The sequence below is a fragment of the Orbicella franksi genome, chromosome 3 (assembly GCF_964199315.1).
Source record: "Orbicella franksi chromosome 3, jaOrbFran1.1, whole genome shotgun sequence".
NCBI classification, from domain to species: Eukaryota; Metazoa; Cnidaria; class Anthozoa; order Scleractinia; family Merulinidae; genus Orbicella; species Orbicella franksi.
The window spans coordinates 28063388-28077563 of NC_138147.1; the positions used below are offsets into that span (position 1 = coordinate 28063388).

At 40.2% G+C, this 14176-nt stretch overlaps 1 protein-coding gene across 4 annotated transcripts in view; it reads left to right on the forward strand.

Moving 5' to 3' along the window:
* The window catches only part of LOC145481784 (phosphatidylinositol 4,5-bisphosphate 3-kinase catalytic subunit beta isoform-like), a 45393-nt gene that overhangs the window by 11180 nt on the left and 20037 nt on the right, over positions 1-14176 (forward strand). For all 4 annotated transcript variants that reach the window (XR_014048685.1, XR_014048686.1, XM_081460317.1 and 1 more), the window contains 4 exons: positions 1500-1733; positions 2668-2874; positions 12613-12837; positions 13307-13348. Coding sequence is in view for 2 of the 4 variants with exons in the window: in XM_081460317.1 (XP_081316443.1) it covers positions 1500-1733; positions 2668-2874; positions 12613-12837; positions 13307-13348 (708 nt within the window). In the remaining 2 variants the exon portion in view is untranslated. The remainder of the gene's footprint in view (positions 1-1499; positions 1734-2667; positions 2875-12612; positions 12838-13306; positions 13349-14176) is intronic.

Genomic DNA, 14176 nt, shown 5'->3' on the forward strand with positions numbered 1-14176 from the left:
TGTTTCTATTGAGTTATAGAAACACAAGTGGAAGTTTGGGAGAACAAGAAATGCTGTGGGAACACGAGCCGCGGGCGAGTGTTTCCACAGCTTTTTCAAGTTCTCCAAAACTTTCAAGAGTGTTTCTATAACTCGATACAAACACGGAGAACATGTTTACTATTTCTTTTTGTCGACAGCTTGTGCTAGTTCTGTGTTTCTATCAAGTTATAGAAATACGATTTTCAAATAATCAGCGCGCGTTTTTTCTTACGACTGTTTTCTAAGTGCATTATAATTCAGGGAAATTACATGTACATTGTATGACAAGATGCTCATTTTATGACAATCCCTCACGGAAACCATTCAGTATAGCTTACAAATAAGACTGGGGTGTAACAATCTTGTTAACGACATTGTACAGTGTAGATGGTTTGCCCTACCAAAGAATTGAGGTCATTTCACCCAGAAGACAGTTAGTGGTCAGTGGATTACAGTCAAACCAAGTGAAGCGTACCCCTCAAGATTTCATTAATGAATTGATTAATTGAGTATTGAACCCGGTAGTCATTTCAAGAATGCGATAATGAATTGGTTATTTGAATATTGAACTTGCTAGTCATTTCAAAAATCAATATTTAATTGATTCTTTGGAACATTAAAACCATTAGCTGTATTGTTGGAATGACTAGTGGGATCAATTTTCCAGTAATCAATTTATTATTGCATTCTTGAAATGACTATCAGGTTCAATATTCAAATAATCAATTCGTTAATGTAATCTTGAGGGGTACGCTTCACTTGGTTTGACTGTGAAGAATCAGGAATAATAATGACACAGCTATGTTTGGACTTTTAATCTGGATGAACTGACTTGTAGTCCACAAGCAGATGAATTGCCATTGGGCGAATCATTTTGCAAGTGGAACGCCCTGCTTCCATCCTAGGAGGAGACCATTAACAATTTTTGTATATCGCACGCATTTATGCATCTTTTGTTTAAAGTATGTAAAACGCTTAAAATAGCACTTGATTAAGTGTCATAGAAAACACTTTTTCAATCTCGACTGGGTATGCCTTCACCGTAAGGTTTGCGTTCTGATATACAATGAATCTTTTAAGCGTGCAACTGCTACAATAGTCCCACCATTACCATAAATAACACACCTAGTCACGCCAGTATGAATCTCGGACAATCTTGGACCGAATAAAAAGGAAAAATTAACCCCCTCCCCCCCCCCAAAAGCAATGATGAAGGCGCGAAGGTGCAAAAACGCGCCATTTTGGCATCATTGAAATGGGGGGAGGGGTGGTCCAGGTGTTCCATTTATTTTGTCCAAGATTGTAGTTTACAGGCATGCCACTGAAACAAAGGAAACAAATTAATATATATACTTTGATAATGTTTTCGATTGACAAAATTTATGATCAGTAACAGGACAGATGCATGAAAACCTGACGCCAATTTTTTTTAAATGGAAGTTAGACTGTAGTGTGTTTGCTTCTTGTTTTTGTTTCAGTACATTCGCAGCTGTGTCTCTAAGGGTGTCAGACCTATGCTTTCACTTGTGCTTCGTTCGTCACTTCAAGTTGAGGTATTTGATGTAAGTGGGTTAAGTTCCAGATCTCCTGGAGCAGCTCCGCCACTACCTCAAAAGCCGCAGTCTACAAGCTTATCACTGTGGGATATCGAGACCCATGTGCGAATCAAGGTTGTTTCAGCAGCTAATGTGAATGCAGGTGATTTGATGCAGGTACGTGGACTACGTTTATTTCCAAGGCTGTGGTCTAAGAAACATTACAAGGAACACAAACGTTCCTAACCATGAAATCCTGGGTTCCCAGCACTTCAACTTATTGGAAACAAGTAAGTTTTAACAGTCGCCCAAAGGCAAAAGTTAGTCGCCCATAGCACCTGGGTGCATCTAGAGCACAGCCCTGATTTCCATATTTTAATCCTTACCATTAAGGAAACACACACAGGCATTGTATTTTTAACTTGGGGTTTTTTATGGTCATTGAGAAGGAAGCTGTGATCTCAATCAATCTTAATATTCCCCAGTGGTCCAGTTACATGTAACAACCTTTTTTTCCTTCTACATTATATATGTATAATTTATGGCTCATTATTGATATTACTAGAGAAAGGTGTGTAGATCTCTCTTATTTGTACCTGTGCCAGTTGATTCAAATTAACTTGCTTGCACTCACTAATCCATTATGAACTCAGGATATCTGTGAAATTGTAGTTTTACATGTGTGTCTGTACTTTGTATTGTGCATTTGCAGAGAATATCCATTCCCCCCTTCATGATGTCATTAACATTCTTTTTTGTTTCTTAATTACATTTATTAAGTGACATAGTGACTCACTTAGCTGTCACCTCCTTTGCCACTTTTTTGTTCTTACCACATTTTGACACCATCTGTGATCTACAGTAATAATTACATGTACCTTCTGTACCACTTTCTTGTTCTTGTGCCACATTTTTACATCATCTGTGATAGACATGTACAGTATTACTGAACAGACACGGCAACATTTAATCTATTTGTTAAGTGCGTAAGTGTGGTCAAGTTTTGACTGCATACTGATTGTCTTCATCAGGTGACACTGCTACGTGAAGTCTTTAATAAATTATTCAATCATGTATTATTCCTGACTTGATATCTGTTTAATGTATTCAGGTTGGTGTCAGAGCAGGAATTTACCATGGCGGAGAAGCCCTGTGTGACATTACATTCACAAGACCAGAGAGTGGATCAAATCCATCCTGGAACCAGTACTTGGACTTTGATTTAAATATGGTTGATATTCCTCGCATGGCGCGCCTTTGCCTTGTTATTTATGGTGTTTGCGGTACCACAAAGAAAAGGAAAAAAAGGGTAAAAGAGGTAAAATAATACTTCTGTTGAAAGTATTTAATTTTTATCACTATAACAGAGGATATCCACATGTACATGTACATACTGAATTGATTTCAGTTGTTAAGATCCAGATGGATTGTCAGATGTTAAAGGAAATGATTACTACACAGTCATCTGATGTAGCGCCCTCCTTCCAATAAGTGCTCCCCATCTAGTGTTGTTGTTATTACACTCACACCTCAACCACCTGTAATATTCAGTTCCGGTTTCACACTGTTTGCAGCCCCGGTCACATGACTGAGGGTGTGATGAGTCTGTATAAGTTATTCACATGCTTGTATGTATTTGCATATTCTTCTAGTTCTTCGAGTCTGCATAACATGATGTTCTAAAACGTATCTCTTGCCTGGTTTATTGGTTCATTGCCACGACATGGTGTCAAGAGTAAGAGTAAATTAAAGTGAACCGAAGCGAACCAAAATTAAACCGAACCAAAACTTCTCATCATGGCCACTACTGCGGGATTCAAAATCCCGGAGATGAATTGGGACGCCACCAACTTGCAGGATGAATTAGCCAAGTTCAAGATATACTGCGACTTGATTTTCAGCAGTTCTGGTCACATGGCCGAAGGTGTGATGAGTCTGTATAAGTTATTCGCATGCTTGTGTGTATTTGCATATTCTTCTAGTTCTTCGAGTCTGCATAACATGATGTTCTAAAACGTATCTCTTGCCTGGTTTATTGGTTCATTGCCACGACATGGTGTCAGGAGTAAAAGTAAATTAAAGTGAACCGAAGCAAACCAAAATTAAACCAAACCAAAACTTCTCATCATGGCCACTGCTGCGGGATTCAAAATCCCGGAGATGAATTGGGACGCCACCGATTTGCGGGATGAATTAGCCCAGTTCAAGCAATACGGCGACTTTATTTTCAGCTAGCCATACTCGAAGAAATCGGCTAAGGGACAAGCCACGTTCATTTAATTATGGATTGGAAGACAAGGATTAGAAACATACAATAGTTGGACCTGGGAAGAAGCAGAAGACAGCACGAGTCCAGCGAAAATATGGGAGCGATTTGAGAAACAAGTAGCGCCGAAAGTGAACCACGGGTTAGCCAGATACAAGCTTCAACAGCTCAGGCAGAAGAATGATGAATTTGTCGACGTTTTCCTGACACGTTGTCAAAATCAAGCTACGAGGTGTCAATTCAGAGACAAGGACGAGTCCGACGAGCGCCTGATCGAGCAACTAATCGTTGGAACCAAACACAAGAAAGTACAGGAAAGGTTATTAGAAAAAGGTGAGCACCTTACTCTCGACGAGGCTATTGACATCGCTAGGACCTACAAGGCCACCCAATCACAGATGGAAGAGTTGGATGGCGAAAGCAACAAAGATATTCATGGAATTAAAGGGGTCGAGAACCAGAACGAGAACAAGACAAAGAAATGCCGTAACTGCAGACTCGATCATCCCTTACAGCCTAGAAAGAAGTGCCCCGCATATGGATCTGTGTGCCTAAATTGTCAGAGAGAAAATCACTGGGCAAGGGTTTGCCGCTCCAGAAGCCAAGGTGGAACACGTGGCAGGCAAAGGAACAGAGAAAACCCTAAGTCGCCTCATCACTCCAGTAGTAAAGACCAACGCAACAGACGAAGATCCGCAAGTGGAAAATGTAGAGATGGAGATAGAAGAGACCTGAGTGATCAGTTTGAAACAATTACGTTTGAATCCATCACAGTTGATTTTATCGAGCCTCAAGATGAACCGGCAAATGAGGTGTTTTTAACTGTAAATGTTGACTTACACAGCATCAGTAGTCGGCCAACTGCGCTCAAGACCAAGTTAGCCATCATTGGGCTGCCAACATCCCTGGAACTCAACCTTGTCACTCTAAATTGCTCAGTGCAGCGAGGTTCACCGTTGAATGCCAACCGCACTTGTGAACAGGTTACACCCATTAAAGACAAGGATGAGCTAGTGAAACGTTACCCTGATTGCTTCGATGGTGTTGGAAGATTCCAGGGTCAGTACCATATCACTGTGGACCCATCTGTACCCCCGGTTGTCCATACTCAAAGACGCGTGCCTTTGAGTTTGCGCAATGACATAAAAGAAGAGCTGAACGATAATTAGTCCCGAGGGATTATTACTAAGATAAAAGAAGGCGAGCCGACGGCCTCGATGAACAGTCTGGTGTACCGCAGGAAACTGAATGGTAAACTGAGAATATGTCTAGATCCCAAAGACCTAAACAAGGCCATTTTCAGAGAGCATCACCTGATCCCTACTCTGGAAGAAATTCTCCCAAAGCTAAGTGGTGCCAAGTACTTCTCCATTGTTGACGCGAAATGTGGTTATTGGAACGTTGTGCTAGACCAGGAATCAAGCTATATAACCACTTTCAATTCGCCATTTGACCGCTACAGATTTCTGCTCATGCCATTTGGCCTTATAATGTACACCCGCTTTCAGTGTTACGTGCATAGGCGACATCTTTCGACCATCTTTCGACATGCCATCTTTTGACATGCTATGAAAGACCGTTAAACTGTGAAACTGGTAGTTTTTCCGGTTGTTAGCGGAGGAAATGACAAGTAAATGATAATTACCTACCTCAAATGGCTGAAGAAGATTTTGGACTTTGCATGCTTCCCTATTTACGGGATGATTCAAGCGATTTAGTGTAGTCGATCGGTTCTCAATAGTGACTTCTGGTAGAATTGGGCCGTTGCCGCTTTCAATATTCGCAACGTGTAAACATTCAAAACAGTTGACTTATTTCTGCCAGAATGACTTCTTTCATCTTTCATCATCATTACAATTCGAGTTCGACCATAAAGAAGTCAGTTGTACTTACATTTTTTAAGTAGGCCAGGTTACATAGCAGGTTGAAAGATGCATGTCGAAAGATGTGGCCTAAGCGCGTAACACTGGAAGCGTGTGTAAGATGTTGCAGGACATATTCCAAGCAAAGATAGACCAGACCTTTGAAGGTTGCGAGGGCACCATTGGGATCGCTGATGACATTGTCATTTTCGGAAAGTCAGAACAGGAACACAATCATCACCTTCACGGTATGCTGGCAAGATGTAGAAATACTGGTCTGAAGCTTAACCCGGACAAATGCAAGATTAAACAGATGAAGATTAAATTCTATGGTGCCATTTGTGGTGAAGATGGTGTTCAACCGGACCCAAGCAAGGTGTCAGCTCTGAAGCAGATGGCACCCCCTACTAATAAACAGGAATTGCAGACATTTCTTGGATTAGCAACCTACATGGGTCCATTCATTTCTGGTGTCAGCACACTTACAGCTCCTCTTCGAGAGCTAGTTAAGGAGGACAGTGTTTTTGACTGGAGCCCTGCCCATCAACAAGCCTTTAATGCAATCAAGAATGCCATCAATGCGGAAGCTGCACTGGCATACTATGATCCAACCAAAGAAGTCACCCTCCAAGTTGGTGCTTCGTCGACAGGTCTTCGAGCTGCCTTATTGCGGGATAAGAAGCCAATCGCCTTTGCCAGCAAAGCCTTAACAGACACAGAGTCACGCTACGCTAACATTGAGCGAGAGCTCCTAGCTGTAGTCTATGGATGTGAGCGTTTCCACACCTACCTATATGGCCGAAGTTTTATCACAGAGTCCCACCACAAACCGCTGGAGGCCATCCAGCTGGAAAAACTGATCTCAGCACCCCCGAGGCTGCAAAGAATGCTCTTGTGCTTACAGCCATATGACGTCACTATCAAGTATCGTTCAGGTGGTGAATGATGGCTGGCCCACCACAGTAAGGGGACTGCCCTCACTGATACGACCCTACTGGACTTACCGTGAAGAAGGGGCCACCAAATTATTGTCCCACAGACCCTCCAGGGAGATACATTGTATCCTATCCAAACTACATGCCAGCCACCAAGGTACAGAGAAGACCAAGCTAAGGGCACGCACATCAGTGTTATGGAGGAACCTGAACAAGAATATCGAAGAGATGACCAAGTCATGCACAATATGCCAGGAACTCCAGCCTAAACAAGCAAGGGAACCTCAAATACAAACTGAAGTGCCACCAAGACCATGGCACACAGTAGGAACTGACATATTTTACCTCGACGATGATGAATTCCTTTTAATTGCTGGTTACTATACCAAGTACCCGTTTGTCAGGAAAATTCCCAAGGGCCACAGCACTAGTAAGTGTGTAGCAGACTTAACCAAGCACATAATCAGCGAGCAAGGAATTCCACGAATCGTGAGATCAGATAATGGGCCCCACTTCCAAGGGCAGTACTGTCAGTTCGCAGAGGATTATGGTTTCAGTCAGTCATCTAGTAATGGGTTCATTGATAGCCAAGTCAAAAGCGTGAAAAGAACCCTCAAGAAAGCCAAGAGGTCTAACTCAGACCCAAACATAGCCCTTCTATGTCTCTGAGCGACTCCAATTGACAAGTTACCATCCCCAGTAGAGCCGCTGCTCAGAAGACAGGTGCAGGACAATCTACCGAGGAAAATCCAAAGTGACCACACCCATGCTGATGATGTCATCAGCAGACTGGAAGAGAGGCAGGCACAACAGAAGTATTACCATGACCAGCACACCACTGCTATACCCAGCCTAGTTACAGGACAGCAAGTGACCATTCAAAATCCAAAGACACTGGAATGGAAGTCAGCTGTAGTGCTGGATAAAGCTGGAGGACTCCCTCGGTCTTACGTAGTGTCCACGCCAAGTGGAAAAGAGCTGCGCTGCAATCGATCCCAAATACGGCAGGTCCCTCAAGCTTACCCCAAGCAGGTCAAGTTTGACCTTAAGAGCAATCATGTTCACAGTTCCTCTCCTGGAATTAATTTTCCTATGAACATACCGAGCCAGTCTAACCCTAGGAACAGTGCAGGTCCAGTACCACCGGCTGCTCAACCAGTCAGTCCAAACCCAGGAGCTGCTCAATCTGCTAGTCCAACCCCAGGAGTAGCTCAGCCAGTCACCTCAGCCCCAAGTACAGGAAGTCAGTATGTGACACGCAGTGGAAGGGTGGTCATGGCACCTTCCAGGATGGACATTTAAGTTGCATACATACATACATACATACATACATACATACATACATACATACATACATCATTTATTTGTTTACGCAGGTCGGTATATAGGCAGCATAAGCTGATGTGGACCTGCGGTTAAATAAGAGTTACAAAATAAAAAATAAGAACCTAATAAACCTAATAATTACAAAAACGCATAAAATTCTAAAATATGATTACAAGTTAAATTAGAATTCCTAAAAATATTTATAATTTGTTAAATCTTTAGTGTAAATTATTGCTGATTGGTTGAAAGAAATTTTGTCAATAGCTGTAGAAAGATAACGAAGTTTGTTTTTAAGTCCATGGTGGTCTTCTATGGATTTAACTGATTGCGGTAAAGAATTCCAAGCCATTGCAGATCTATGTTTGAACGACAGTTTTCCAACATTAGAGTTCGGTCTGTCCAGAGTAAGTTTAAAGTTGTCTCTCATATTGCGTAAATTAGGACTTTTCTTAATGATTGTTGCAACTTGTTCAGGACAAAACCCGTAGTAAGCTTTATGTGTCAGACATAGGAGCCTCTTCTTGTAGAAATAACTTAATGATTTCCAAGAGGGTGGTATCTGTTGTTTGAAAATGAGTTTGGCCGCACTAAGATGAATTTTCTCTAGACCGTCTAGTTTCGCTTCACTGCAATTTCCCCATACACTTATTCCATAGGTCACACTCGGAAGAATACCCTTAAAGTAAATTGGTTCTAATATTTGGGAAGGAAGGCTTTTAAACCTACGTAATAGCTTCATCTTCTTAGTCATAGATGTTGTAAGATCTTTTATATGGCATCCCCAGCTTAACTTATTATCAATCGTGAACCCAAGACAGTGCGACTTACTAACAAAACTAATTACGTGATAATTGGTCTTAGAGGACCAATGAAATCTTTACGGGTAAGAAGCATAATCTCGGTTTTATCAGGATGAATAGTCACAACGTTCTTATTACACCACTTAGCTATTTCAATTATTGAGGTTTGGATCTTGGAACAGACGTCATCAATGGAATCGCCAATACAATGTAAAGTTGTGTCGTCAGCAAACATTTCCATCCTTCCACAGCTAGGCACCTGTGGAAGATCGTTGACATAAATACTAAAAAGCCTAGGCCCAAGTACTGAGCCCTGAGGTACACCGAATTTGACTTCCGCTTCACTAGATCTTTGACCCTCAATCTCAACAAACTGCTTTCTCCCAGATAAATAATCAACAATCAAACTATACACATTTCCTGAAATTCCACAGGCTTGGAGTTTAAGAGCCATTGTTTTATGACAAATGGAATCAAATGCTTTTTTAAAGTCGATAAACAGAACACCTACAATTCTATTTCTATCCAGCTCTTGTCTCCGCACTTCGGTCAGATGCAGCATTGGAAGTTCTGTAGATCTATTTGGTTTGAAACCCCATTGGTTTTCGCTGGACAGTCCTTTGTTTACAAAGTGACAGTCAGTATGATCCCCTATAATACTCTCGTACATTTTGCTCGGGATGCTCAACAGGGAAATGGGTCTGAAGTCACCTCTTTCAGAACTATTTCCCTTTTTGGGTACAACTTTTACTTTACTCATTTTCCATTGGGAAGGATACTTTGAGGTTTTTAGACTTTCTCCCATAACACAGGATAGACCGACAGTTACATTATCACCCCCTAGTTTGAGTCCTCTTGCGGTTATGTTGTCAGGACCACACCCTTTTCCAGGCTTAACTCTTTTGTCAATGACTCTTTTAATCTTGTGAGCATTTAGTTGTAATAGCTCGGCAGTAGGAATGACTTGGTAAATATGGTGATGTTCATTTACACTGTTATCCAATAGGATACCATATGCAAGTCTTTCACCAACTTTAGAAAAGAAATGGTTTAAGCTTTCTGCCTTATCTTTAGCATTGGTTATGATGTTTCCATCCTCATTTTTGATTGCGCCCACACTGCTCTTTGACTTGCCTTGCATTTCACGTACCACCCTCCAGAAATCACTTGAGCTGTTAGCATTTTTAATCTTATCATTCCAATATTCTGCTTCGGCTTCTCTCATGATCTTAGTCACGTGATTTCGTTGTTGACGATACAGGTTCCAAGCTTCTGAATCGCTTGGATTACTTTGAGCTCTTCTTAGCAGGGCATATCTTCTATTCATCGCCTTCCTGATGTTGTCATTCATCCACTTCAAACCATTAGTGCGCACTTTTACTTTTCTAGTTTTCAGATGATCAGTCATAACGTCCTTATATAAATACTCCCATGCCCAAGCAACATCATCTGCGTCATCAAATATCTCACAGACACTCCAAGGTGCCGTACTGAGATCATGTCTGAGTTTGTCGCAATTAAGGTTCTTAAAATCTGTCACTTTTTTGATCACTGGACTTGATTTTTGTCTCCGTAAATTAACTACAGCATATACAAGATGGTGATCAGAAATGCCTGGGGCATAACAGCCTGCAATTTTCACCTTGGATTTATGAGAAGTGAAGATTAGGTCTATGATTGTGTTTGAAAACTCTGTAGTTCTTGTAGGTTCTTTAATGACATTCTCTAAGCCAACATTTCTGGTAACTTTCAGCAAGCGTTTTCCCACACTTGACTTAATGTCAGAGTTGAAGTCCCCCATGACCATAATGTTGGATCTTTTTAGCCACAAATCATCAAAGATTGCATGGAACTTGTCAAAGAATTGATTGTCAGTTGGAGGTCTGTAGAAAGTTCCTAGTAAAAGTCGTTGAGATGCAAGCATAAGATCAATCCACACTTACTCAAGGTCACTTTTTGAGCAGACATCATCCCTTTCAATGACATTCAGACAATTCTTGTAATACATTACACAACCACCCCAGGAATTTCCAGATTTTCTGTCTTTACGTACCAATTTATATCCATCAACAGATATTTGGTCATCTTCAATTTTGTTGTTCAATTGTGTTTCAATTACCCCTAAGATGTCAAACCTCGTTTCCTGGAGAAGGAATCTGATTTCCGACATTTTGTTCGTCAATCCATTAACATTTAAGCGGGCGACCTTTAGACCTTGCGTGTTAATTAATGACTCCAGATCATTGTAAACCTGAAGGTCGTGTGTGTGTAGAACTTCCAGAGTAGAGTCATCAACAAAGCTGTGGAGTGGCTCAGGATCACTAGGTACTGTGCAAATAGGGCATATCCATGGGATTTCATCTTCCATTTGCAGTCTGCGATACTCGTTTACAGAAACCCCTCCACATTTTATGTGGCACCATTTTGAACAAGAGTCGCAGTTTACAGCACGATGAGTCTTCGCCATTGTCCTCTTGCATACGGCGCACTTGGCTGAAATATTTACAGTAGCCGTTGAACCGGGATTAGGGCAGATGTCTGCGCTCACTATAAGTCGCGATAAGTTAAAGCAGGCCTGTGAATTAGGATAAAATGAGATACGAGCGGAAAGAAATTTCCGACCACGTGTCTGCTTCGTCGTTCGACCAGCTCGTGAAAGGCGACTGTTCCAAGGCGAAAATAGTGAAAAGTGAGTGACTGAATCATTCTTGCCAACAATTTCGTATGTTCTACTATTTAAAGAGCTTTTTAGTAGACATATGAGCACAGTAATCCTTGCGATCAACAACAAAGTGGAGGACCGAGAAATCACACGTCCGTTCGCCATGATTTATTTAGTCGCATTAAGAGGAACACTGTGTCAAGGGATTAACCCTGTAGAACTGTTCTGAATGGTTGTCATTTTTCTGTTATTTTTGTTGTTAAGTTAAGGCTCAGAGTAGCTTTGTTTTTTTTTTTTCTCATTTTTGGAAAAAAGGGGATGTAATATTCAGTTCTGGTTTCACACTGTTTGCAGTTCCGGTCACATGACCAAAGTCATTCGCATGCTTGTGTGTATTTGCATATTCTTCTAGTTCTTCGAGTCTGCATAACACAATGTTCGAAAACGTATCTCTTGCCTGGTTTATTGGTTCATTGCCACGACACCACCCACATAGTGAAAGTTACATTCAAGTAATTAACATTGACTGTATACCACAATTATGACAGTTTTTAGAGTACACAAGATCATCAAGGTCATCAACATTTAATATATATTAAATTTTATTAGATGTTTGTTTCCCAATCTATATTTATTGTATTTATTAATAAATGGGTCTTTTTTTTCTTTTTTGATTTTAATGTAGCTAATGTGCATTTTCAAATATACTTAATAATTACTTCCTTTTCTTTTCTTTCTTTTTTTTTTTCTTTTCTTTTCTTTCCTTTCCTTTCCTTTTCTTTTCTTTTCTTTTCTTTTCTTTTCTTTTGCTATATTATAAGCATTGGCAGATTTAGGGAAGGGGCTCAGGAGGCCCAGACCCCCTCCCGTATTTTGGGTCAAAAAAGAAAAAATCGTACAAGGAAGAAAAGCCGGTAGGGCAAGCAGAACCTCCCCCTCCCCACCCCCTATCTCAAGGTATGGATTGGTCACTGATAAGTTTAATAGTAGCACATGGTGTTAATACACCTGTAAGTAGACAGTGTAGTATGGGTGTAGTAATAGAACAGCACATTGCTGTAATTGTAATTTGTTAAAGATGTGTTACTTTAAATGACAAAAAGATTTTTAAAAATACTATTTAATTTTAATGCTTAACAAAATAAAATAAAAAATTAATTACAAAATTAATCAACCTAGTTTGTATATTTGTTTTTTCTCTCTAGGAAACCATTCCCATTGCATGGGTCAACACGACCCTGTTTGATTACCAGGGTAAGCTGCGGTCGGGTCCATTGAAGCTCTTTGCATGGCCTGTACCTGAAACAATGGCAGGCCAACTCAATCCAGTTGGCACAGTGGTGTCCAATATCAACACCGCTACTTCAGTCTCACTCAGCATTGAATTTCCAAGTTACTCCAATGCTGTTGTGTATCCATCATTTGAGAAGGTAAGATTTTGTGTGATTTAATGGCATCACTCTTAAAAATTATGTAAATGTGGATGTATAAGCCACACATGTTTGTAGATATTAGGCTACAGTTTCACCCCCAGAACAAAAAGTTAATTTTTCCACATAGTACCCATAATTTATACAATGCACCTGACGTGAGATGTTCAAATATTCATATCAATAAGATCCAATAAATAAGCAGCCTTTGTAAATTGTTACTGATCAGTGTTGCTCATTCCATTGTCAATATATTTCTGACAGGTACAATTTGTAAGTAATTGTATGAAGAAAGTCATCACATAGGGACTGTTACCTTTTTGATGATGACTGATGATCACAATCATCAATATCTAAACTATATTTTAACACTAAAAAGACATTTTCAGTGTGATAATTAAGTTAAAAGAATTGATGTTTTCATGTTTGCACCTGAAAGGGTTTCTGTTTCTTTTTGTTGTATGTGTAGGTTGCTGAACTAGCTGTAAAAGTTACTGACTTCAACATTTTTGTGAGTACATTTTACCTTGTAGACCTAAGTTTTGAACTGTAATGTGATCTAATTTACATCAACCAAAAGCAAATTGACTTAATTTGCTTTAACTTTAATTTATCTGTCAAGTTTAACTAAATACAAATTCAAGGTTTCTAACAGCTTCACCCCACAGCAATTACTACAGCACTGTACACATGAAGTTGATAAAGCTAAATTTCAGTCATAGCAGATGTTGTTTTGATGGGATCTCTGCAATGTTCAAACATTGATTAGCAGTGTTTGTGGGAAGCAACTTCTAACTTTCAATTCAAGTTTACTTGTCTGAGCAAGTTGTCATTTTCCTAGGTACACGTTGAAAAACCTCTGTATCAAAGTGAAGGAACTCAAGATAATTTTTCTTTCCTTCATGGTTTAAATATTAACAGATTTAGAGAAATAAGCCACAGGCTGGGTTGAAATTACAAAGCTGGGGAGATGCACTGAAGAATATTAATTTGCTCCACTCGTTGTGGATTCACGCATATTCAATTGTGAAAATAGGTTTCCAGTTTTTTACTGATTTTCATCCACTTATTTCCTGCAGTCTGTTGATTAACTCTTGACCAATTCTTTTCTTCACCTTGACAACAAAGTGTTATTTCATCAATATATGGCAAAATGAAAACCAGAGCTAGCCAAAACTAAAACAGATCCTCTGTCACCACTTGCAATAGCAAATTATGAATCGACAGTTGCAAGTTGTGTTGTAACATTGCAGAGTTGCCGTCAAAAGAACAGTTTCCAGTTTGATCGTGACTGCTGCAGCGAGTTTTCAAGCTGCTGCCGAGCTTTATCATGGTCACC